This window comes from Podarcis tiliguerta (assembly GCF_965153285.1).
Source record: "Podarcis tiliguerta genome assembly, chromosome: 1".
Classification (NCBI taxonomy): Eukaryota; Metazoa; Chordata; class Lepidosauria; order Squamata; family Lacertidae; genus Podarcis; species Podarcis tiliguerta.
In genome coordinates, this window is record NC_139534.1 from 104,084,244 (window position 1) to 104,111,945 (window position 27,702).

At 44.3% G+C, this 27,702-nt stretch overlaps 1 protein-coding gene across 2 annotated transcripts in view; it reads right to left on the reverse strand.

Moving 5' to 3' along the window:
- Positions 1-320: 320 nt before the first annotated feature.
- SYNDIG1L (synapse differentiation inducing 1 like) overlaps positions 321-27,702 on the reverse strand; it is a 94,051-nt gene continuing 66,669 nt past the window's right edge. For both annotated transcript variants that reach the window (XM_083447185.1, XM_083447184.1), the window contains exons 2-4: positions 14,631-15,108; positions 11,139-11,276; positions 321-2,500 (exon numbers count right to left, since the gene is read on the reverse strand). In XM_083447185.1, coding sequence (XP_083303311.1) covers positions 2,342-2,500; positions 11,139-11,276; positions 14,631-15,047 — 714 coding nt within the window. In that variant the 5' untranslated portion in view covers positions 15,048-15,108 and the 3' untranslated portion in view covers positions 321-2,341. The remainder of the gene's footprint in view (positions 2,501-11,138; positions 11,277-14,630; positions 15,109-27,702) is intronic.

Sequence of the window (27,702 nt, forward strand, 5' to 3'; positions counted from 1 at the left end):
CAAGTGTCTGCATCTCTCGTTTCTCTCTGCAGCTTCTCTCTTATCAGTGTAAAATACAGTTTCATTTCTTACTAAGTTTGGCTGAAGGATTTGGCTTTTTCGACCTAGGTATGTCTCGAAGTTTTTATGGCACCCGTCTCAAAGGGATGCTCAGGGCAGCTTCCAAGCACATTAAAACTGTCAATAATTGAAACATCAATAATGAAAAGGAGAAAACCTACAGTTACTTAAAAAGAAGAAGTCCCTATGCACATCCCTAGCTATCAAATGTTTGTGTGAATAACAATGGCTTACGCTATTTGCAAAAGGTGAAATGTTCAGACATAGATGGGCTTTTACTAAGAGGAAATGTCACAACCAGAGAAGATGAACTCAGAGAGAGTCAGTCAGCCTGTTGCAGGTAAGAACGGCACATTCAGCCTAACATCCCCACGATATCATAAAGGCCTCATAGGTTTAGATGGGAAGAGGCTTTATACCACCACCACAAATTGTGACCAGAAATATATTGGCTGAAAGTGCAGATACTGGAGTACTGCTGGTCAGCTCTACTGCAGCTAAGCTTTGGAACATATTCATGACATTCCTCACATTCAATTCACACTTTAGGCCCAAGCACAGATTCAGAATCGAGACCTAAGCCTGGCATAGAGACAAGAAGATAGAACACTCGATGTAATTTTCAAACCAATGACCCCACTTAACAAATACATGCATACATTGAACCAGAACAGAGTGCCAAAGCACCCCACAGGAAAGAGATTACAAACATTTAACTATAAGCACCTTCTGTGTTCTTCCTGCCAGGTACAAACAGAACCCCTGCAAGGCAGTCCCATGGATTTGACTTGTTTTAGTTCAAATGACTTCAGTGTCTACACTGCCCTTATTTTAGTATGTATTTTGTGTTTTTTATATTATAATTTTATGTTGTGAACTGCTCTGAGATCCATGGATGAAGGGCTGTATACAAATTTAAAATAAATACATAAATAGATGGATAAGGGCCAGCTTAGCCTAGCGGTTACTTCGAATCTCTCTTTGCAGAATCACCAATTGCTTAATAGCAGTTCGATACTCTGCATGCACTGTCTGGCTTTTAATAAATAAATAGGTGGATAACTTTGGGCACAGCACAACTAAATTGACTAAAATTCAAGCATTCCCACTTATGAGCCAACCCTATATGTACCTACTCAGTAGTAAGTCTCACTGAGTTCAGTAAGGCTTATTCCCAAGTAAGTGAATATAGGATTACAGCCTCAGATGTATAAGTGTCTGCACAGAAACAGGCACAAGAAAGCTCCCATTGCATGTAGAGAGAATAATGGTAGCTGTAGAACCATTTTTACACAGAACTACCTGATCACTACAACGTCTTATCCATTCAATTCCATTTGCCTCCACAGGCTAAGGATGACATTCTGGATGTGATCAAAAGTGATCAAACCACACCACGTTGGGGTGACTTTTCCATGTCAAAATGGTTATGTTAAGCTATCCTGAGTGACAGTGTAATGCACATGTCAAAATATAATTAAAAACTGGAAGGCCCATGAGGACTTTCTCAAGCCCCTTTAATGAGCTTGGTTATAGTAACTGTAATAATTGTCTTATTTAAAGCAGGTGTGTTTCTTAGGTTGAAAGTGATGGCTGGGCGTGATTCTCCAAGGCCATCTTATTCTATTGTGGCGGCAGGGAAAGCCTCATACAGGAGCTGTAGGCAGAGGGGCAAGTTATATGAACAAAGCCTCTGAAAGAGAACTTTTATGGCACGTAGCTGCTACCAGCAACCCAAGGGTGAATTATTAGCATTTGATGTTGCAAGTCTTGTCATCGGCATAATAATGCAAATATCTTGACAATGCTGTTTGCTGTCACCGTGTAGCCTTCAGTCCTATCTCCCAAAAGAAAGACTTTAAATGAACTGAATCTTCCCCAGCCTTCCTCTTCACTGTGTGCCCTGAGTAGGCAGGGGCTTAGATCCGACAGGTGACTTCACAAACACCAGGTCTAGCACACATGGACATTGGTTTGAAAACACCCTGCAGACAACATTTTAAAAACTGTCCTATTCCCTTTTTTTGTTCCCGACAGTCTCAAAATCCAGGATTTTCAGTCTGATCTCCCCTCCTGCTTTTAGCTTGTCAGTCCGTGATACAAAGTAGGTCACAGTATATGTTTTATCAGAAAAAGGAAGGAGACCACATAGACAGTCTGTATGAGCACAGATCTCTGTTTAGGGAGTGCTCTGTAGAAATCCTTGTAAGCATAGTGTCCTATGTTTCATAGGAAAGTGTGTAATCCGAGAGAATTATCCATCTGATGCAGAAATTCTTCACTATACGTGGCCACCTTTAGATAGGTAAGCAATCAGTGCTACAATCACTCCAACATAAACTCCTGTGCCAATGGTGATAGAGAGCGCAGCAAGGAAGAGCGCTCGCCGGGACGCAGAACTTGCCAGGTGAAAGTCTCCCTTGGAGATAGCCTTACTCGTCTGGAAACAAACAATAAATACATTATTTGTATCAATGGACAATAGCCTCAAAGGCTAATAATATCAGCTGTTTTTCAATGAAAAGAGAATGCTTTTGTCTTCCTCAAAACTGTGTGTTCATGTATAATACTAATACTAATACTAATACTAATACTAATACTAATACTAATACTAATTTGTTATTTATACCCTGCCCATCTGCTGGGTTTCCCCAGCCACTCTGGATGGCTTCCAACAGAATGTTAAAAATACATGAAAACATTAGTTGTTAAAAACTTCCCTAAACAGGGCTGCCTTCAGATGTCTTCTAAATGTCATATAGTTGTTTATTTATTTGACATCTGATGGGAGGGCGTTCCACAGGGCACGCGCCACTACCAAAAAGGCTCTCAGCGCTGGACTTCAGTGTCTGGGCTGAACGATGGGGGTGGAGACGCTCCTTCAGGTATACAGGACTGAGGCCGTTTAGGGCTTTAAAGGTCAGCACCAACACTCTGAATTGTGCTCGGAAACGTGCTGTGAGCCAATGTAGGTCTTTCAAGACCGGTGTTATATGGTCTCGGTGGCCGCTCCCAGTCACCAGTCTAGCTGCCGCATTCTGGATTAATTGCAGTTTCCGAGTCACCTTCAAAGGTAGCCCCACGTAGAGAACATTGCAGTAGTCCAAGTGGGAGATAACTAGAGCATGCACCACTCTGGCAAGACAGTTTGCAGGCAGGTAGGGTCTCAGCCTGCATACCAGATGGAGCTGGTAGACAGCTGCCCTGGACACAGAATTGACCTGCGCCTCCATGGACAGCTGTGAGTCCAAAATGACTCCCTGGCCGCACACCTGGTCCTTCAGGGGTCCAGTTGCCCCATTCAGGACCAGAGAGTCCCCCACACCCACCCGTACTTCTGTCTTATCAGGATTCAACCTCAACCGGTTAGCCGCCATCCATCCTCCAACCATGTAATGTAATGTAAAATACATATTATATTACAACAATTTGTTCAATGAGAGTCATGGCTGGTGGTTTTAATTATTACATGTAAACCACCCAGGGAACATTCATTATTGGGTGGTCAATACTTGCATGCATACGTGTGAACTTTCAGAGGCATCTGGTTAGCCACCGCTGAGGAAAAAAAAGATGCATACTGTTCTATTTTAGTCTGATCCAATGTGTTTATGTTTGTCCATCCCTTCAGTGACTGGATTATGCTGCTTCTTCTGGATATTTCCTTGGAGATAAGCTGACCCAAATTCACTGAGCTAGTCAGTGAGAACAAAGAACACTTCGTTAGCTCATTGCTTGTTATAGGTTCTTCCTTTTCTTCACAATTTAGTATCTCTGAGGCCATGTCCACACAGGATTCTCCAGAACCAAATTTGTGTTAACCAAATTTATACTCTGCCTACAGGGGACAATGTCAATAGGGGGCTTCCCCATGCCAGCTCTACAGCTACCTTACCAGGAATCTTCTCTTGAGCTAAAATGCTGAACCAAGAGTGGAAGAGGGTGTTGTTGTTTTTTAAAGTTTTGTAAATGTGCCTTTCAGCTTCTATTTTCATAGCTCAGGTGTCAAGAGCCTTTGAGCCTCTGCTTCCCACAGTTTTCATGGGGAGAGGGTTGCCTTCACTGTGTTCCTCCTCTTTGCCCTCCAGTCTCCTAGGCACCCCAAGCACCACTGAGGAATCTGCTTTAGCCTTCGCACGTTTGCCTTTAAAGATTCCAAGGTTTGAATACTTTCGGGCAATCCCCATATCTCTCTACATCCCCTTGTGCTTTCCAAGTTCGGAGGGGGCCACATGATACATCTCTGTCGCTATGGTGCTCCTTGCCTTGCTGCTCCCACCTGTCAATCTTACTTTCTGTTGCTCCAGTTGCTATGGCAACAAGAGTAGCAGCTCTTTAGCTCTTGGTGCAGAACACTGGGCAGGCTGCTGCATCATTTGCCATAGATTGCCTTCCTTGCTTTGGAGCTCCAGTCCACCACAGCCCTCAGCACCTTCCAGTATGGATGATGGTTTCCTCCTAAGGGAGGTTGTGCTCACGACCCCAACATCACAGTTCTATAGAATCATGCCCCTCCTTGACTCACAAGGGGCTAATTCACAAGCTCCAACAACCAGATAAGGTCGTTCCTTCAAAGTGTGCCTTGCTGTGGTCCTGTTTGCATTTAATCCCACCTGTTATCTTACTGCTTAATTTCCAAGCTGCATAAAAGCTTTCAAAAGGACCACGTAATTCCCTAAAGCTTAATGCTTTTGTGCTGCTGGCAAGCAAGGATTCATCCCTCTTCAAAACATTTCTCCCCAACAATTCTAATACTTCTGCTTGCTCGCTTACTGCAAAATTCCTTATTGTCTTGAGTTGAGAGCAATTATTTGTTATTCTTCTTTGCCTATAATTAACAGTGTTACTATTAAGAATTCTTCCTCTCTTTGCTAGTGTTGTCAGGCTTCCTTAATTGGCTTTTGTTTTGGGGTTGGTTCCACCAAATTTTGGAATTCCTTCTCTAAACACACAATGAAACTGATGTCTTCTTTGACCTCTCTGTTTTAGGTAACAGACAAAAATCCCTTTTCTCTTATGCCTTAAATGGCTTTTAAGATTTGTGGCACTTTTTTGCTTTTCATGATTTTGATGTTTTGATTCAGGGATAAATAACCAATGCGGTGCCTATGAAGGATGGCCAGACCCAACCACGTAGGGGAGCTCACTAGCAACAGGTGACCCATCCTACATCTTTCTCTCCCGGCCACTTATTTGCCACCTGGGGTAAGGGGTGCAAAATACCTACTACCTTTTGGTGGCTGTCTTGGGAGTAAGGGGACTGCCAGCCGAAATCCGTCTCCTGCCTGGCAATTTTAGCCCATCATCCCTCCTGCACTCCCAGGAACTTTAGATCAGTAGCATAGTCCAGTCTCAGTAACATGGGGGGAAAGATTGGCATTGAGTGTTTCCAGAATACAGTGTAGCTCAGAAATCCAATTAAGCAGTTTATTATGGAGGAGTATTTAAAAAGGACGTGGGTGGCGCTATGGGCTAAAGCCTCAGTGCCTAGGGCTTGCCGATCGAAAGGTCAGCAGTTCAAATCCCCGCGGCGGGGTGCGCTCCCGCTGTTCAGTCCCAGCGCCTGCCAACCTAGCAGTTCGAAAGCACCCCTGGGTGCAAGTAGATAAATAGGGACCGCTTACTAGCGGGAAGGTAAACGGCGTTTCCGTGTGCGGCTCTGGCTTGCCAGAGCAGCAATGTCACGCTGGCCACGTGACCCGGAAGTGTCTTCGGACAGCGCTGGCCCCCGGCCTCTTGAGTGAGATGGGCGTACAACCCTAGAGTCTGTCAAGACTGGCCCGTACGGGCAGGGGTACCTTTACCTTTACCTTATTTAAAAAGGAAGGAAAGTGGGGAAACAGAGAGTATGCACAGTACTGGCCTAGATGATCCTATCCTAAGCAAGCAAACATAGTAAACCTTACTCTTACGGTTACCATTCAAGTTGGTAGCTTCAGGAGCTGGTTGAGGGATAATGTTAGCAATATGCTACTTTCAAGGGCTCTTGACCCAGGTGGGTTGTGATTGACAGATGGCTCCCAGCAGCTAATCAGAGGGACTACAGTAGCCAAGAAGGTTAAAAGTTGGGAGATGGGGTTGCGATAGTGTCAGTTCCTGCCACAGTGGTCTTTCTATCCTACCAGATCTGTCCTCAGCTTCTGCACTGGACTGGAGATGTGATGGAGGTCTAGAGAACTTGAGTATCGTAAGGGAACAGGTTAGGGCAAGGCATAGCTTTGCCACAGTGACCTCCAGAAGTTGTTGAGCTACTGCTGTCATCTTTCGCCATACTGGCTGGGGCTGATGTAAGCTGGAGTCCAGTAAGATCTAGAAGCCACTACAATAGGCACCCTATTTTAATTCATTTTACCCGCTAGCTTTTTAGCTGTGTTATTTTCTCCTGCTGTTTTTATTGTTTTTATTGATTTTTTTTAAAAAAAATAATAACAAAGTTTTAATTTTGTATTGTAAGCTGCCTTGAAGCTAGATGTGGCAAGATGATGGTAGAAATCCTATAAGTAAAATAAAAGTGAGCTGTAAATGAGTCTTTATTGAAACACACAAATAATATTTTATTCACATCTTGCTCATTCTGAATCTGACTTCTGTTGGGTGAGTTTGATTACAATGTAGCGCAACAGAGGTCAGTAGAGAACCACTGGTATAATCATGTAATGGACAGTCTTCTAAAATACTTCCTCTACAGTGGAGACAGGGATACCTGTAGCCAAACAGATACTTGTGGACTCCATCTTCTTAGAACCCCAGCTAGCATAGCCAATGTTCAGGGATAATGGGAGTCTAGCAACATCTTACGAGGGCCACAGGTTTCTTAGTGCTCTCTACGGAGACGACTTACAGTACTAGGAAAATGTAGTTGATATAATCAATTTGGATCTCAGCCAAGCAAAGGAATTTAACTACTTAAACTGGAAAGGATGGGTGAGAAAGGGGAATCAGATGAAGAGTTGTGCTGAATGTGAAGGGCAAGCGTTCAATCTGGAGGGGTGGGGAAGGCCCATGGCATTTGCTTTGCATGCAGAAATTCAATTCCTGGCATCTGCAAGAAGGGCTGGGGGAAACGGACATCCATTTTATATGCAGACCCTTTAAGGTAAAAGGTAAATGTAAAGAATCCTGGATGACTAAGTCCAATCGAAGGTGACTATGGGGTTGCGGCGCTCATCTCGCTTTCAGGCCAAGGGAGCCAGTGTTTGTCCACAGACAGCTTTCCGGGTCATGTGGCCAGCACATTTACGCCATTTACCTTCCCGCCATTTACCTTCCCGCCACAGTGGTACCTATTTATCTACTTGCACTGGCATGCTTTTGAACTGCTAGGTTGGCAGGAGCTGGAACAGAGCAATGGGAGCTCACCCCCTTGTGGGGATTTGAACCGCCGACCTTCCTATCGGCAAGCCCAAGATGCTTAGTGGTTTAGACCACAGTGCCACCCGCGTCCCTCAGTAAAGGTGATACTGAGCTAGATGCACCAATGGTCTGAATTGGTATAGGGCAGCTTCCTGACAAGTGAACTTCCTCTGCAGTCACTATTGGGAGACACATTCCCTATTCATTATGGATCCTGAGGAGAAGAACAGGAGGTTACTGGTGAAATTTGTGAATGAGACCAAGCTCAGAAGCATTGTCAGAGCAGGAAAGAATTGGGTGATGACATAGGGTGAAAAAGAACAATAGAATTGCCATTCAATTCATGAATACAAAGTTTGGGGACAATATTTTTGTTTATTTAAGCAGTTGTATATCCTGCCCATCTATTGTAGTGAGTATAGCCAGGGTGGCTACATTGTCGGCTTTGAGACTTGAAAGGAGAGAGGAAGAAAGACTTTGAATGTTGGGTAATCATGATGTGATTTATAAGCTATTTTTTTGGATGTGTTTGGCAGGTTTCTTTCCTTTTCTTGACTAAATACAGGGAAAATTTGATATCATGGTGTGAATCACTGGTGAGGTTGAATTTGAAATATGGTGTAGCGGTAAATTTTGAAGAACAGCAGCTCATTATGACTGGCCTTACAGCAGTTATAGGAAGCTTGTGGCCCTCCATATGTTATTCAACCGCAGCTCCCATCATCCCTGTTCACTGGCCATGTTAGCTGGGGCTGATGGGAGTTGGAGTCCAACAACTTCTGGAGGGCCACAGGTTCCCCACCACTGCCCCATACTCACAAGGCTGTGTGCTTCTGCAGGTTCCTAGCTCTACTTAAGACAAGATAACCCATCTTACCATTCTCTGTAGCATGACTGCAATTCCATGCATAGTTACTTAGAAATAAGCTCCAATGAACTCACTGATGCTTATTTCTGACCATAGAGATTCAGCTTGTAAAACACAATGAGCTTTAATAACTTGTAAAACACATTGAGACAGCTGAAGTGCAACATTTAGCTTTTAATTAGAAAATCTTTCAAGGAAATTATACCACTTAAACCATTGGTATGAAATAGGAACCCCATCAAAGAAAATGAAAGAATTTTAGAGCCTCTGCATGAGTATTCTCTGACTTCCTTACTGCTAAGTTGTCAAATGTAAAACTTGAAAGGCTCACCATCACCTCATTCTCTTCCTAGAGCAAGGAAGGTCGATCAATTGCCTGGCATTCTGGGAGATGATGTCATTGCTCCTGCTCTGAAAAAAGGCCCAGAGCTGTGCCCCCGCCAGAGCACCACTGCTGCTGACAAGTTTTCACTGACCATGTTGAAGACTCTTGGCCATCTGTTCCAGAGCTTTGTCATTCTGTGGCTGGAGTGATGTAGCAGAGGATTGATATATGGCCAAAAATAATGCTTAAGGAATAGCATTTTGTGTGTGTGTGCCGGGTACAGTGAAAATAAATTCTCCTGAGATGGTGGCTGTTAAATGTGCTTGGCTGTATGTGGAGTTCTCTGTCTGCCCTGCTCCCTTCCTGCATGTAATGTTCTCCATTCGGATGCGTGATTGAAGTTCAGGTTTACCTTCTGAGTAGACTGTAGTTTGCTGGAATACACTTTATTTAAGTTACTCTGACAATTTGTCAGGCGGCAGGCCATATATTCTTTAACTACATAAAATGCAGAAACAGGTGTTTCATTTGCAAGGAGAGCAGCCAGAAGCAAAAGGACAGTGGGCTCCTGTAACCTTTAAGAGTTAGAAGAGGGATGATCAGCAGATATATGTTTGTGATGATGCCATAGTGCCGCAAGGCTGCTGAAGTGCGTGTTCTTTGTAACGCCTGTGCTGGAAGATCCGCACTATCTACCACTACATTACTAGGGCAACTTTAAGGTTTTGCTATGGGTATATAAAGCCCTGAGACGCGGGTGGCACTGTGGGCTAAAACCATCAGAAAGTTGGTGGTTCGAATCCCGCGACGGGGTGAGCTCCCATTGCTCGGTCCCTGCTCCTGCCAACTTAGCAGTTCGAAAGCACGTCAAAGTGCAAGTAGATAAATAGGTACCGCTCCGGCAGGAAAGTAAACGGTGTTTCCATGCGCTGCTCTGGTTCGCCAGAAGCTGCTTAGTCATGCTGGCCACATGACCCGGAAGCTGTGCGCCAGCTCCCTCGGCCAATAAATCGAGATGAGCGCCGCAACCCCAGAGTCGGTCATGACTGGACGTAATGGTCAGGGTTCCCTTTACCTTTACCTTTATATAAAGCCCGGAGTAATGGGTTATTTCTGGGAATACCATATCTTGCCTGGCCAATTTAATCCTTGGGGGAGACACTCTTTACTAGTGCTGTATGCTGTATGGTCCTCAAGTTTGTCTTATGCACACTAAGGCCTTTAGTGTGGTGGCACCTACCCTTTGGAATGCGCTTCCAGGGAGCATCAGGTAGGCACCTACAGTATTGGCATTGAGGCACTTGTTTCAAACACTTCTGTTCACCTTTCCTTTTATCCAGCTTCATTGGTGTATTAATGTTATCTAGAGATTTGTGATGTCTTTTAAGCACACAAGAGCCTGCTAGATTAGCCCAGTGCCTCATCTAGTCCAGTATCTTGTTCTCACAGTGGCCTTGTTTTACAAATGTAGTTTCATGATTGATTTTATGCTGCTTACTGCCATGATGCCATGATTTTTTTAAAAAATGTTGACAGTATAGAAAATTTAGCCTATGAATAAAAGTGGAAAGGCTGTACTTGCCAAAAACTCTTTTTTGCACAGCTATTCAATGTACAGTCATACCTCGTGTTGCGCACTTTTGCGTTACGTCCCGTGGCAACCCGGAAGTACTGGAATGGGTTACTTCCGGGTTTTGCCGCTCGCGCATGCACAGAAATGCTAAATCGCACTTCGCGCATGCGCGCCAAATCACGCCGCGCACCTGTGCAGACACAGCGCTTCGAGTTGCGGGAATTTCATCTTACAGATGGGCCTCTGGAATGGATCCCGTCCGTAACACGAGGTACCACTGTGCAACAGTCCGATCCATCTTCCCTTCTGGATAGTTCAGCTTCTTTTTCTTACAGGTTGGGAATAGCAGTGCTTACAGTTACCTTGTGAGGTTTTAGTGTTGCTTTAAAGAACAGTTGATCCTATTAGGAGCTATCAGTTGAATCCCACGTGACTTTCACACATAAAGCCATGCACTCCCATAAGTCGCACTTGAAATGCGCTGCAATGCAGAGAGCAAATCCTGTTGGCTTCATGACAACATGGACGCTGCTCCTTTGCCATGTGATGGGGATCCAAGCACTGTTTTGAGCCTGATACAAGAACAGCCCTATCATTTGATAGAAGGAGGACAAATTTGGGGGTAGCATTAAAGGGGGAGGTGAGGGATGAATGGTGGCAAATTTTTCCCTGTGGTAGGAAATTTTTAGTAAAATATGGAGTGACACTTGCATTTTTTCCATCAAGCACGGACATGTTTTGGGTTGGCATTAGGTAGCTAGACACACACACACACACACACTCCACATCCCAGCAACTTCCCAGATAATTACATGTTAGCAGGAGTCCTAGTTGGGTGGGACTGCAATATACTTGGCCCAGTAGTGAATCCAGCCCTGACAGGCCTTTTATAAAATAGTTTCCTGAGACAAGAAGAACTCAGTACATAGCAGGAAACATCAGCACACGCAAATTCTTACCCCTTGAGAAAAGTAGAAAGCAGCAATTCCCAGAGGCCAGAAACAACAGAGCATTGAAAAAATTGCCAAGCCCAGGTGGTCTCGTGGGGGAAGCATCAGAAAATGATCTTCACTCTCGCTGTCACTGGAGGAGTCACTCTGCAAAGCAAATCAAGGCAATGGCACACTGTAAGTCTGACCCACAGAGTATTCAGCAGCAGCAGAACATGTAATCAATTCACACTACACATGTTTGATGTTGCTGCTGTGACAACACTTTCTCTCCTGATATACAGCAGCAGGCAGATGAACTTCATGGGGCAGGAAGCGCTGTGACGGGAGTGTCGGTGGGACGAGTCCATCACACATCCAAGTGATACAGAGTCAGCCTCTATGAGCTAGGATGTTTATCTGCCAAGGAACAGCGGCTAATATGAATGATCTTTTGGGAACTGGATGTCCAACAGAGATGATATACAGGGCACCACCTCAATCATCACCATACTTCCCCGTCTTCAGACTGAAAATACTTGATGTCTATTAGGCAGCAGATGTACTGCTTAGTATGCTGACTGAGAATAATCTTCTTGGCTTCAGTCCACAAACCATTTAATCTGGAGTGGTCTGGCAGGTATTTCATAGACCTCAGTAGGACTTCAGTGAGACTATTGGGAGTAAGAAACTGGTGGGTTTTCAGCAATCTATGCATTGCTGGCATTCTTCTATATGTCTATATGTATCTTGTCTTACAACATGCTTATCCTAAAACGCAACATCAAAAAAATGTGCAACTGACGAATGCACTTGGAAATCTAAACAAATAATCCATACAAACATAATTGAGCTGGATAAATAAGATGGATGGTTAAATAGGAACCCTAGAGGAAGCTGGTATCCTCATTATGCCAGCTCAACAAAGATGTCTTCAAATCACTTGTTTCAGAAGGGAGCCTTAATTCTAATGGGCTTTTCCAGGGTAAGACTATTGAGAATTTGAATCTGTCACATTCCCTGAATGACTATGGGAATTACTAAGATTGACAATTAAGTCTGGCTGTGTCAATCCTGCAAATGGAAATTACTGGTACTTTAACTACCCAGCTATGAATCAAAAGAATAATGAAATATGTAGGCATGGGGTCCTCAACCTTTTTGGGCCCAGAAGCAAAATTGGAGGTTTAAGAAACTATTGTGGATGCCACAAAATACCCCATTCCAAAACATTTATCCTCCCCAACTCACCTGCCCCCACGGAACAGTATCCAACTCACTCGTACCATAAGAGCAAGGATTTCAACAAGTGCAACTGAATTCCCCACTTCCTCTCCTGTGCAGTCCCTAAATCTGTTCTGGGTTTCCTCCAAAACCATACTAGGCATACACAGGGTGGGGGGGCAGTTCCATTGTACAAGTGGAAATCCTTGCACTGATAAAAACAAGTTAGAAGAACAGCATCCAAAGAAAGAAAGCTACACCCCCTAGGAAAAAAAAACAGGCAAACCCCTGACCACCATCCCAACACCCCAATTAAAAGAAACAGTAAAAAATGGGAGTGGCAAGGTGCCTTGATGGGTGCTAAGGGGTGTGTGTCTGAGGGTGCTACTGTGTCCACCAGCACCATGTTGAGGGCCCCAGATTTAGACTGACAAGTTGACATAGAGAAGTTCTGAGATTAAAGGATGGTTGGATTCATGGCTATATTACCAAATTGCCATAGAAAGGATACAGTTACTATTGATACTACCAGGGAGATCCCCAGTATTATTATTATTATTATTATTATTAATAATAATAATAATAATAATAATAATTTTTATTTATATCCCGCCCTCCCCAGCCGAAGCCGGGCTCAGGGCGGCTAACAACACTAAAATAGTGCAACATTCTAAAAACATTAAGAATGGGAGACAAGTCTTGAATACCTTTTAGATTATTTCTGAAAAACTGAAACACCAAGACTTGTCAATTTAAATCAATGGAGACACTGGCATATACTTATAGCAAAATGGAATAAACATCTGATTTTTTTGTGTCTTATCCCTTCTGGAGCTACTTCCTGATAATGTCGGAGGTGATGCCTCAACAAGAGGCATCTCTCCCGATAAAGAAAGCCGTTCTCAAGTGCCACCTTGGGACCAGATGATAAAGAATTGCAACTGTTTGATTTGTACTATACTGCCGGCTGCCGTTGCTTTATACCTCAATCCCAAGCTTATTCACTTGGAAGAAAGTTCCATTCATTTTAATGGAAGTTGCTTTCAAGTTAAGTGTGCTTAAGGACACTTTCGTTATTAAATAACTCAGTGTGAAATAGTAACCCAGAAAGCTGCAATATAATAATAACAGTGATGATGCTGGAAGTGATGATAATAATAACAGAAACCGTGTTAGAAGCCCCCAGTCACTGCTGTCAGCTTCAACCCTTGATGCGAAGCAATAGGCGTCCTACTGATTTCTCTCTTCCCCGACTGAAAGCTGCTTCTGCCAACATCGCCTTGATATAATATTTCTAGGACATCTATCGCCACCATGGCATTTAAGTAGCATTTTTCACCCTCCTACTCTTCCTCTCGTTAAGTATTTTACAGTCTTCCCTCACTCCCCACTCTCTCATTTGACCTTCTTCTTTTCAGCTCTACTTTCACATATTCTCCTTCTCAACAGTTTCACACAGGAGAAGAAGGGCGGGGGGGAAGGCTTTGCAGAGTTTATATAATAAACCACATCTTCTCCAGCCACTCGGATGTGGGGCAAAATCCTAACAGAAATCACTGCGTGGAAATAGATTATCGTTTTTCTTTCAAGCTAAATTCTCAGCTCACTAGCTGGGGATTTGGGATTTCCATGGAAAATTATTTTTCTTGAGTGCCAGTGAAACAGGGCCGTTTTTCATCTTTAGCAATGTCCCTCGCTTGCATTAGGACTAAAATTGATAAATTGTGAGCTAAAATGGATTAGAAATTCTGGATGTGAGCCTAAAACAAGCTTATTAAAATAATTCATTCTAACTACACACCTCTCTATAATTATTTCTAGTCGTATTATTCTTAATGTATTATATTATGGTGGAAAACACTTTTTCTTTTGAGAGGGGCATTCTCTTTGGGGTAATCTGTCAGGGGCTGCATGGCAACTCTGGGTGCAGCTGAAGTCAGTGATGTGTGGGGCCAGAACCAAAAGAAGGTGTGGTTCCCCCCTTTCTCATCTTGCCAGGAGGTCTGAACTGATCGCTTGCAGAGGGTTTTTGAAATCAGGCTGAGGGCCACCTAAACTTAGGCTGAGGCCTAAGACCACAGTTGCTCACCCCTGCATTAAACCCTCAGGCTTAATTCCTCAGAAATAAGGGAAGCTGTTTTTCAGGTGTGAGAAGTTCCCATGCAACATTTACCTCAGTTCTTCCTACTATCATGTACATACATCACAATTATTATAATTTCTATATTTACTTCTCTGTCCTAAGCATGGTTACTCAGAAATAAGTCCCAAGATAGGTTCACAGCCTCCAAAATTTACCTCATATTCTTGCAATTCCTCCTCTTCCACTTCATAGGACACTGTCTGGATTTTGATGTCATTTTCCATCAGGGACCTCCCTTGGGTTTCTTGCACATCAGAGGCCTCAGCAGGATGCTCTTTGTTTCCCATGAAGGCTGTCTCACAACTCTCACCTTTGTTGTCCTTGACTTTGACACTGGTCTCATCCTTCACCAGGATGAAATTTGGGCCGTACAATGCTTCAACAGCCAGCTGAAGAGAACTGGCATCCAGCAGTTGGTGAGTCCTCGCATTACCAGAATTTTGGAAGATATAGGAGTACAGTTTACCCTGGCAACGGTGGCCAGGATAATCCTGGTGGTAACTGTAACTGCCATGAAGGTGTCCATTGTTCTTGGCCAACAGGGGATTCTGGAGTTCACTCACACTTTCCATTGTGCTGAAAGCTCAGTGCGAGGTGCTTCTAAGACAGATGGATGACAGAGAACAAACAACCCTGAAGAACAAATGGAAGAAAAAGGAGGCAAAATTAGGGGGCACATAAAATATAGAAACTCGTTAAGTCAGGTATGGGGAGACTGTGGTCCTTCAGCTGTTGTTGGAGTCCCATTAGTCCCAGCCAACATCTCTAGTGGTCAGGGATAATGGGCGCTGTATACCAACAACATCTGGAGGGCAACAGGCTTCCCATCCCTGGAGTAAGTGGTTCAAGAGCAATAACTGTGTAATGTTAACTAGCATTGGGGCATGTCTGTGTTGATGGAAATGCTGGGATTGAACTCATATAAGATAAATTCCAGCATGCACCTTGACTCAGAGAACCTAAACTATAGTACTTTGAGGGAAAGTTGATGGAGATCTTTTTCAGATGTGTGCTGAAATTTTGGGAGATTTTGCAGTCAAACCTAGCAATGCATATCTAACCCATTCATTAGGAAATGAAGGGATTAAGGACCACAGAGCTGTAAATTTCTAGAGAAGGCATGGCTAGGTCACAGCCCCTCACCCTCAGGGAGGGAGGGAGGGAGGGAGGTTTGTTTCTCCTTCCTTCCTTCCGTTCTTCCTTCCTTCCTTCCCCTCTCTCCTCTGTGAACCATGTAACTGAGAAGATGTCTGAGGCTGGGGTTTCAGTTTGAGACTATGTGTTTGAGGCTAACTTCTGTATTTTGTAACCAAGAATGCCTTACCTGTGTTGTTTCTGCTGTAGCACTGAATGATGCATGAGTGAGACTTCTGATTACTGTAAGTAAAGCATTTAAACTTACTTAAGGTTGTAGTCCATCCATTCTGGGAGGGGTAGAGGAAGGGAGAACACAGTTGTGAGTGCTTAATACTGGGAGACCTAAAGGTCTTAAAAATCTATATCTATGTGAAAATCTGAAAAGTTGGCTGTTAAAATGCTGTAGTGGAAAATGAAATCTGCAATGTACTGTACTGAAACCATCAAAGTACTAAAGATCTGGACTGTGTGCTATATAGCACTTGGATAATTGGGCAATCAGAAAATCAGAAGAGCTCAGCGATGAGAAACAGGAGCTCGCTATGGACATGCCCTGTTTTTGATGGTAAATGAAAGCATTTGGCTGTGCTACTGTCCACAAATTCATGTACAACTCTCCACAGCCTGCCAAAATATGTCTTGAAACTGCCTTTATTTGAGTCTTCTTGTCAAGAATCATTGTGGCAGGTAGTAAGATCAGACTATGAGCCATGTGATAAGATGAGAAGGTCAAAGCCATCATGACGGTTAGCATGTGTTGAGTGCTGCCCTTTCTCCTTGGCAGCTTGAGAAAGGGAAGGAGAATCTGATGTAAATGCGCAGTGCATTCTTCATGCTGGGTCATAACTTCCTGGAGAACTACAGTGAATAACAGATGGCCCTGGCATAGACCTGAGGTTGGCATCCCCTGCAGAAACCCTCCTTGCATTATAAATAAGCGGGACATGCTGTGAATTACAGCCCTTTCATTTGTGAGTGATGCCAGTAAATGTAATATATTTTGCATGCTAAAAACCACCACACACAAAACTCCAGCAAGAGTTCTGAAGCTCGCAAGGTGAGAGTGGAAATAATGAGAATGAAAAAAGAAAACTGAAAGGCTGTTTGCTATGGAAGTACTATCACCCATATGGGATCTTGTCTATGCAGTTATATTTTTATATCCAGTGCCTAGGAAGCTGCCATACTGAGTAAGACCATTGGGTCCATCTAGCTCAGTATTGTCCACACTGATTGGCAGCACCTGTCCAGGACTGCAGACAGGGTTCTCTCCTGGCTCCATCCAGAGATGCCAGGGATTGAGCACCCCTTACTAACAGTGCAGATGTGTTACAGAAAACCAACAGCCCCCCTTATTCACTCCCACTTTGGGCCTGTGCTCTACTGCATCACTGAAACCGCTGTATCACATGCTATCATGTAACATCATTCAATCCTCAGGGGGTGCAGTGGGTCAGTGCGAACAGCCAGGGCCGTCTTTAGCAGATGCGGCACCGGGGTGCAAATATCCGCCCAGCACCCCCAAATTACCATGGATAGTGTTGGGGTGGCTGTAGCTGTGCACTGCCAGCCATGGGTGGGTGGGGGGCACAACTATCTCCCATGCCACTGTGGGAGAGCGATTCCCACAGAGGCTTGGGACGGAAGCTGCATGCCTGCCAACCTTATGGTTGGCGGGGCACAGCTGACGGGCATGCAGGGAAAGGGGAGGCCACTGGCAAAGCTGCGCAGCTCCCCCACTCGCTGGGGCGCTCCTGAGAGGCCGGCACCCTGGCGCAACGCACCACTAAGCCCTATGGGAAAGACGGCTCTGCGAACAGCTATGGGCAGGATTCCTGCTTTGCCAGGGGGTTGGTCTAGATGACTCTCAGGGTCCCTTCCAACTCTACAATTCTATGTTTCTATGTCTGGGTTTGTGGTCAGGAGGCAAAACTGGCTATCAAGGAGACACATGGGCTGGGCCACTCCCCAAGCACCTTAGGCAGCCTGCAGCTGGTCCTGCAACACACCTTGCAGCCTTATTGCTATGGAATCCTACGAGTCCCTTATATCAGTTGATTCCAGCTGAACTGATGGTTCGGAGATATTGCAGCTATCCATACTGGCGATGCTACAGTTCCACTTAGAGCAGGTCAGCAGCGTTGCCCTCTAGCAAGTTGATATAGCAGTGCAAAGATTGTATAGAGGCATTTCTGCAGTGCCACTGACCTCACTTCAACACAAGCAATGTGTTGATGATCCTTCCTCCATGTAACTAACTGTTGGAGGTTTCCTCCTGCCCTCAGCTGATTTTTTTTATTTGCCCGCCCACCCCCGTATCTCACCAATGCTCCTGCCCTTGACTAATGTTTTACTTCATTTCCCCCCTGTATCAGATACAAGTCCCCCTGTGTCTTACTCATTAAGGTTGGTGGTATGTGATAGAATTTCTAGTTCATATTACTTTATTGGTTGAAAGTTTGAAAGCAGAGCTTTTTTTTGGGGGGGGGGGTAAATGTCATGAAATATCTTTGATGCAATCAACAATTTTCCATAATATTAAACTACCAATCCATCTAACAATTCTACCTGCTAGCTCCTGTCAATTTTTATACAGAAACGTTAGGGGAAACCCAATGAAAATATTGTACAACCCTAATATATACACAAGAGCTTTATATCCTACTTCATTAAAATCAATGAACGTGTTGCTGTTATCCTCAGCTAGAGCAGGATTGCATCTGATAATGCCTCTGCGTATTTATACACATATGAACTTGGAATAGTCTATTAACGGACTAATATTATACTGTGATATTTGCAGGGATATCACACTGCCATGCCATCGTATGAAAAAGAAGGGAAGGATAGAGATGAGGACAATTAATTTTATGTAAATGTAAATTATATTTTGGTAAAGCAATGTTCAGTGAAATCACTTATCTGGGGGATATGAATCCAGCAATGAATATAAGAGATTTGTGAGGAATGCCTCTTGTTCAAACAAATTTTTATATTTTCGCAAAGTCCTCGAGAGCTAGTATTATGACAATTTTCTGCCAGCGTTATCTTAAATTGAGATGGATGGGGAAATTCGTGAGTGAACTGAAGCCTGCCTGAAGGACTGATAAAGAGCAGCGCGCAGAGCTGGCGAAAGGGTTCTGCTAAGCACAGCAGGTTTCAACATTCTGTCTGCTTTTACTAGAGAACTTTGTTAATGGTCTTTTAAAAAAAGAAGACGGATAAAGCACAAATTAATGAACACGGTTCAGATGAAAGTATATTACACAGAGTCGCACTAGAATTATCCCGGTGGCTGAAGAAAATTAAAATATTACCAGACGATTTTGATTAAACAAACTCAGGAATGGGGAGCGTAAAACATTGGGGGGAAGGAAGCATCGGAGCCAAAAACCTACATGAGATTGTACCGAGGCATTTCTGCACTGCCCCAAACCTCACTTCAACACAAGCAATGATTATCCTTCCTCCAAGTAACTAACTGTTGGAGGTTTGCTCCTGCCCTCAGTTGACTTTTTTTTTTAAAAAAAATTTTTTATTCATTTTTACCTTTAACAAATATCATCACAACTAAATCACATACACACAGGATTCTCTGAATCCCCGGACTTCTCTCCACCCTTCCATGGTTTCCATCATTATTCATTTCCAACTGCATCTTATAATGTTCTCCATATTTTCTTAAAACGAAATTTACATCATAGTTCTAGCTACATTGCAAGTGTTTTTTAGAATCCTGCCAATGTTTTTAATTGTTTCCAGTGTTCTTTTAAGTGTTGTTGTTGTTTAGTTGTTTAGTCGTGTCCAACTCTTAGTGACCCCATGGACCAGAGCACGTCAGGCACTCCTGTCTTCCACTGCCTCCCACTGCTTCTTTTAAGTAATTTATTAATTTCCCCTATTCTTTATTAAATTTATTATCTTCTTGATCTCTAATCTTCCTGGTCATTTTCACCATTTCAGCATAGTCCAACTCTGCCCTCAGCTGATTTTTAATCTGGTACCTGTATCTGGTACTAAAGGCCTCACCAATGTTTACTTCTGAAAGTAATAAATATGGCAGTGCTGTGCAGAGTCCTTTTCTCTCACCACTAACAGGCCACCCTGATTTACGTGAACAAGAGGAGAGGCTTCCTAACTGAAGAGTGATATTTCTAGACAGTGATTAATGCCAACGCCTTTTAAAGATTCCTACAATTGTCATGCAGGTTAGGCCAGACTTTTAAATAAGCGTACAAAAGCTATCAGCTCACAGATTATTCTGCTAGCCTGCTATGAGGCTAATCACCCGTGTTTCTATGGATCCCTCCAGAGTGCTGGCTTTGGATGAATGTATTCTGAAGAATCAGCTTTCCCAGGAATGCATGTACCTGCATTGCCACAGCCATGTGGCACCCAAAAGGGTGGTAGTAGTAAAATGCCATCAGGTCCAGGATAGTTTTTTTCAATAATGGCCACACTATTGCCTCCTTCAAGATGGCTGGCACTACCCCCTCATGCAGAGACCTGTTCACTGCACCCAGAATCCACCCAGTCATGCCCTCCCAGCCAGATTTAAGTGGCTATGAAGGGCAAGGGTAGTACAGCAACCAGAAACGTAAGACCCCAGGGGTGGGGAGGGGTGGTGCCTTCAGTGGAGAGTAGCCTGGCCTGTGTTACACCCAATGACAGTCTTTTCAATGACAATATTTGCACTGCTGTGCTCTTGTGAAATCCTAGAACTGCCGAATCATGGAGTAAAATAAGGAATAAGTAACACAAAGCAAACCCACCCACTTGACATGAGCTGGAGCAGGGACTGACTGGCTGTGTGAACAGGCAGAGTAATCTGATTCCAAATTGCAGGGGAAGCAGAAGCTTGAGGGAGTTGTCAGTTTCCTCTCACTTTGCGGCAAAAATGGGGCTGGGGCATTTTGCTCACATTTTTATTTGCTTGGGTGGCAATGTGGTCTAAACCACTGAGCCTCTTGGGCTTGCTGATCCGAAGGTCAGCGGTTCGAATCCCCGCGATGGGGTGAGCTTCCGTTGCTCGGTCCCAGCTCCTGTCAGCCTAGCAATTCGAAAGCACGCCAAAAAGTGCAAGTAGATAAATAGGTACTGCTCCGGTGGGAAGGTAAATGGCATTTCTGTGTGCTGCTCTGGTTTCGGTGTTCCATTGTGCCAGAAGCTGCTTAGTCATGCTGGCCACATGACCCGGAAAAACTGTCTGCAGACAAACGCCGGCTCCCTCGGCCAGTAAAGCAAGATGAGTGCCACAACTCCAGAGTCGTCTGTGACTGGACTAAACTGTCAGGGGTCCTTTACCTTTACCTTTAAGGTAGCTAAAAGGGATGACAGAACAACTTACAAAGCCAGTGGTAGAGCACATGCTTTGCTGATCTTCAGTGAAAGCTCTCCAGAAAGAGGGTTTGGAAAGACCTTTGCTCGAGTCCTTGGGGAGCTAATGCTTAGATGGATCATTGGTCTGACCTTTCTATTTGACTGGAAAGGTGAAGACTTCTAGGATGAATGGGAGGTTCTTTGATATTGAGCTGTACAGGCTTGTGACACCATGACAAAAACCTCTTCCATTTTCCACTGACAAAGTTAAGAGTGGACAAAGCACCAATCCATGAAAAGTACTATTTTACATTGGCAGGAGGTGGGGTGGAGGTCTTGGAGGTCATTTCCTTCACTGACTACTTGGGAGTGTATAAAACATAGCCATTTTTGAGAGCCATTTGAGATTGTGTAAAATAGTGATGTCTCTTTTAGGTAGTTCCTTTCTTGAGTGGTCCTTTGTGATAGAAATGGTTCCACGTTTCAATAAATGCTCATGTGCTTGCTACCATTTTAAAGGGCATTTCTCTTTAAAATGGTACCATGAAGAGAAAAGCTGAGAGAGGCTGAGTTATTAATCACTATTAAAAAAGAGAGAAAGATGCCCATAAGGGCAACTTCCAAACATGCGGCATCTCAATGATTGTTTTTACAGGCATTTTTCAGAGTTCAGAGGCACTGATCCATCATATCCAACCTGTTCAAGGCATAAGATGTCACTATCAAGTTTCCTCTTGTTTTCTGGGGGGAGATTTCCCCTAAATCTTCAGCTTTGTTCTAAAGCACATGGGAGGTATTCCTGCTCCCCATCATCATAAGATCAAACCCCAAGAATAACAAGAACCCCAAAAGGGAAGAAATGACTTGTGGGTTCACATCAGAACAGGCCTCATAACAATGCAGATAAACTATGCAGTGGAGCTACAGCAACACAGCCTCATTTCTTGTTTGTAGCTGGAACTGCACCTGGAGGAGGAGCTAGTTGTGATGCCCCATCAGTTGCTGTATTTTAATTTTAATTTAATCAGCTGTATTTTAATTTAACCCTCAAGGGTGTTACATGCAATAATGCCAGTGAGTTTTCCAAACTCACACATCAATTCTCCATCGCAGCACACACACAGAGAGATGGGCATAGGAAATAAGAGGATAGGGACTGTGAAAGCTCATAGTCTGTTTCTTAAATTTGCAAACGCTTATGGATTCTCTGACAAAGGATGCCACAACGGTTTACCATGATTGCTTCCAATTCACCCCTCCCTGCTAGCAAATAGAAACAACAAACTATGATTCTTGGCTTGGCATTACATTCAAATTAAAGACCATGGCTTGTGTTGTGTTGTGGGGACAGGAAAGCATATCAGGACAAAGCAGGGCTCTTAAACACATCTATCCTTTTTTGCTACAAAACAAGAGTGGAAATTGAAACTGCACTCTGAAGCTCTGCAGTATTCAAACTACAGAGCTCAAGAGGTCCAAAAAGCACTATACTGAAACACAGCAAGTCCTGGCGTACGTAGTGGCTTGTTTCATTCCAAACCAACCATAATTGGAAGCCAATATTTGTTCCTGGCTTACCAATCATAGTTTCAGGGCTGGTGCTGCCATTAGCTGGTGTGATGGCCTAGGACTCTGGGTTGGACTTGGAGCCAGAGGAGTCTCAGTCCACACCGGATCCTTTGCCTCAGGCGGCAGCTGAACCTAGTCTGGGGCCTGATTCTGGAGAGCCCCAGTCTGCACAGGTTCCCCTGCAACAAGCACCAGCTGGGCCGAATCAGGGGCCTGAGCCTGCCCTGGCTCCGGATGCGGGGATTACCTTGTTGCCTTCAGCTGGGCAATCACTTACAGCTGCTCCACTACCAGTTGGGTCAGGAGAGGCTGAGGTGGCCTCTGGATCTAGTAACCCACCAACATCTCCCAAGTTGCAGAGACTGATGTCTGAGAGAAGGAGAGACCTGAGTACTCGCAGGAGGAGTGCTCGCCTTTGGGCGAGACAGGGAGGTGAGTCACTGGGGGATCAAGACCGGAAGTTACCCCAACAGAGATAAAAGACGGCTGGACCTCGTCCCAGGTTGCGGGAGCAATGTTGCTGTTTGCCAGAATCTGCCTGTGATCCTGTGACTGACCTTGCCTGGTTTCCTGCCTCATGTCCTGCCTTGGCCCTGTCAGACTGATTCCTCACGGAACCCTTGGATTTGGGATCGGACCTGGACCGTGTTACTCGGGTTACCCCCGGGCCCAGCACAGTCAGAATGAAGCTGCTGCCTCAGGCAGCAGGTGCTGGGGGACAGGGAAGGGAGGCAAGGCGATAGAAGACAGAGCTATCTGGGCTTGCTCTGTGCAGGATGGTGCAGTGTAGGACGCTGTCCCATCCCCAGTGCTGAACTAAGATTCAGCTGCCAACCCAGTGGACCTGTGTCTGTGGAATAGTAGGGGGCACACTTGCCCTTCAGGCAGCCAAATGTCTTGGGCTGGCCCTGCATGGGTTATTTGCAGAGAGATAAGCCATGATCCTTGGGCAGAATGTAGAGCTAAGCCAAGGATCATAGTGTGTTGCTTCCTTTCCCAGTGGGGAAGAGCAAAGCAGGATCGTTGTGCACAGTCACGGAAAACCATTAAGCCCGGCTTATTGTGACATGGGAACACAGTCGGTGCGTGAGTGCAAAGAACAAAGTTTTGGAGACAGGCACTATGACCTCCTGTTTGGGTAACAGCTGCAGCGCTTCTGGCACGACTGAGATGTAATTTATAATAAAGAAGAGGGATTCTCTAGGGAAGGCAACGCACACAGCTAAAGCCCAGCACATCACCCACAGATCTGCAAAGCGGATTGGACATTTCTCATGTTAAAGTGTATTTTGTTCAAACTGGGGGCTTATTGCCCAGCGTCAGGCTTTCAAGACATAAGAAATCAAACTCAATTCAATCTGAAGCAGTTCTGAAACAGATAAAATTTGCTAAAAACAACCATGATCTGTTCTCATTTAAAATCCATTGCCATATGCTGACGGACGGTATTGGTTTTCTCATCCATACTCTGTTAGACTGTGCAATACTAGCAGCTAGTAATGGTGCATAGCATAGGAAAAGCTAAGCGCGCATACACACACACATAAATGGGAGACAGTGACATTAAAGATGGATTGAACTGAACAATGATGGCACTTGAAGGGAAATAAATAAACTGGACTAGATGCCGGTGTCCATCATCTCTATGCGAGTCTGAAGTCATCCACTTTCAGCTGTCCCTGGAGTCACAACATGACTAACAATGTCCCTTACATAGTGCCTGTCTGTCCACCCAGACTCAGGATGGTATGCTGATCCTCATATCAAAGCAATGAAGTTACAAGTGGTTGAATCTGTAAATGCTTGTCTCAGCGAAGCCTCTTGGATTCCAGTTTGACACTTGGCTCACTCACAGCTGGACATAATAGTCAAAGCTAATGGCAGACTAAGTAGTTTCCCAAAGAATCAATCACAGGATAATTGCCCTGTCAGGTAAACATTCCGTTTTCCCTTCTATGCTCCAGTTATGCCCCGTATACGCCAGATGTTAGAACAGCATGTTGGTGTGGACTCCTTTTTCTGTGTGACCTTCTGGGCAACACGCAAAATGAGCTAGCTACTTGCACATTCAACAAGTGAAACTCTACTCTGTGGACTTTTTGTGGGCTTTGTGGGAAATGCAGTAGCAAAAAGATCAGAGGGGTTCATTTCAGCTACTAAACAAGTCATTGGTCCTAAAGTGAGGATTAGAAACGTGGTCCCCCAGGTCCTAGTCTGACACTCTAACCGGTAAACCACACTGGCTCTCAATTCAAGATCTTGAGGGTCACGAGTCTTCCTTGCAGCACTCTCTAACAGAGGAGCTGCTGCATTCTACACCAGCTATGACTTTTGGAACATCTTCAGCATCCTTCCCACACAGAGCAAATTGCAATAATCTGGGAAGTCACCAGAGCATGGGCTATCCAAGCTGAGAATGGCCTTAGCTTGGTGTACCAGCCAGCACTGGGCAAACGTTCTCCTTATGACTTTATGTTACCAGCAGTGGGGCAGATTGGAGCAGGAATGTGAGGCAAGTGCAGCTCCAGTACTTTTTGACAGCAGGAACAATGACATCATTGGCTGGAGTGATACTTGCTAATGCTGCAAGTAAAGCTGGGCGATATATCGTCCAAAACCAGTTTGAAGTCCATATCATGATATTGGTTTCATAATTTTTGATCTGGCAATATATCATGAATCATGATGTGTATGTGCTATGCAAAAATCATAATTTTGGGGGGAAACTGTGAAGCCAGCCAATGCCTCTACACAGCTCCATCCTTATTACAGACATTGTGATATATCACGATGTTTAGCTGGTACATATATCACAATGTTGAAAACCAGATATCACCCAGTCCTGGCTGCAAATTTGAGGGTTAGAAGGCAGGTGTGGTCTGGGACACAATCCCTTTGATAGATACACTAGGGTCAACAGTAGGCTGGACCAAGTTCAACCAGTAAAATTGATAGCTGATGGAATGTGTACTCAAGTCTCTTCAGCCAAAGTCCAATAGGCTAACCAAATTATCACCCTTTGGCAGCTCACTATTTTATGACTGTCAACTGATCCTAAGAAATTGGATTCTCCTTGGGGCATGACTATGGGGGCTGTCACAATGAACTTCTATACCTCAAAACTTTTCACTACAGTCGTACCTTGGAAGTCTAATGGAATCTGTTCCGGAAGACCGTTCAAGTTCCAAAACATTCAGAAACCAAAGCGCAGCTTCTGATTGGCTGCAGGAAGCTCCTGCAGCCAATCGGAAGCTGCGGAAACCACACTGGACATTCAGCTTCTGAAAATCATTTGAAAAGCGGGACACTCACTTCCAGGTTTTGATCATTCGGGAGCCGATTTGTTCGGGAGCCAAGGCGTTTGAGATCCAAGGTACGACTGTATTTCACTACTGCCAGGTGAGGAAAAGGCTCTGAAACTACAGATGCACCACTTTAATGTGGGGATTTCAGACCTGGAAGAGACGATGGAATTATTACCAGCAGTTGCTGGGCTTTTGTTCCAGTGTGGGATCAGGCCAACATCTAGGAAGTATGCTGAAGAGGAGAGTTCAGACAGTCTATGATGGAGGGGAGCTAATTCACCTGTCTGAAGCGACTAGTTCAATAGAGCTAGGAAGGAGTGAATATGCCATTTGTTCTTTTCTCCTAATAGCAATAGAGTCAGCTGCCCCAGTGATGGGCTTCTGTATCTGACAGAGGCTAAATTGCTTTGAGAATTGGGATGCCATGTGCTGATGTTTAGAGGTTCGCTAGTCAAATTGGCCAATTTCCAGATGGAAATCAAATCTTTATTCTCGCTGATAAAAATGTTTCTTGGCAGAGGCAAAGTGCTGACTGCCAAGACATCTCCGCTAATGGTGAAAAACCAAAATTAGGTGTGGAACCCTTGGTGAGGGCTGATCATAAAGCTGCCGGCAAGCGTTGGCATATTGATGGAGAACAGCCAAAAGCTTTCCTTACACCGCCATAAATATTCCCAGATAATTTCTTTTTTAAAACCCTCTGCACTGTAACCTTGCTGGGTTCTTTCTCAGAGCTAGTTAGAAAGCAGCTAACTGAGGTTGTGTGGGGGTTTTTTGGGGGGTGTGTGTTGCTCCTACCTGAAAAATTCTCTGGCAGAAATGGGGAACCTGTGGATTTTCGGATGTTGTTGGACTCCAACTCCCATCAGCCCCAACCAGCATAACCAATGATCACAACTACCAAAGGGGCAGAATCATTTGCATCTGGCCACCCTAAGGGAAGTTTGGTTGTGGCTGGTTACTGAAATGCATGGAGGTTAATATGGCTACTAGCCATGATAGCTGTGCTCTGCCTCCAACTCACAGAGGTGGCATGGTTCTGAATACGAGTAGCTGGGAACTGCAGATGGGGAGAGTGCAGTTGCAGTTGCACCCAGGCTCTGCTTTTGGGTTTGCCATGGACATCTGGTTGGCCTTTTAGTCCAGGTTCCTGGACTAAATGAGCCTTTAGTCTGGTCTGAGTCAGGTAAATAGTAAATGCTGATCTGAAAACAATAGATGACCTCATGTACCATGTGGGGAAGTTGGAGAAGAACCTCTCCGTCTTCATCCCTCATAACTTAAGAGTTGGTGTTAAAGAGCCAAAAGCTGAGAATGAGTCAGAATCTTCTTTTCACTCCCCTGTTCCTCAGTTCTTCATTCAACTCTTGCGTTTGGCAATTTAAAAAATTGAGACATATTGATATTATTTTCATTTCCACCTGTTTCTTTGCACAATGAATGTCAAGGACCCATGAGCCCAATAAGCTCAGAGTGAGGAGGACTTCATGATCCTCAAATCATAAAGAAAGAAAGAGTGGAGGAGTATTCTCCATAAAAATAGAAAAAATCACTTAATTCAGGGAAGTATTCGCCCGCAATGCAAACAATGCACTGCACCACAGAAGAGATAATCAACTCAGTTTCTGTTTGGTCACTAGATGTCTCTGTTGGTCTATATTTAGACTGATTCCCTAAGTAACACTGAATAGGGACAGTTTTGTGTGGGAGGTTTAGAATCCAAATCTCCTCCACTCAACCAAATATTGACTGTAGACTACGGAAAACTGTCTCCATAAGTGCTCTCCCAGTAACTGCCTTGCTTATTAACAATGCAGTTTCTCAATGAATAGTCCCATTGTTGTATGGCACAGTATGTCTATAATTAGGCAGGGCATTTCATTAGAAGCAGTCCCAA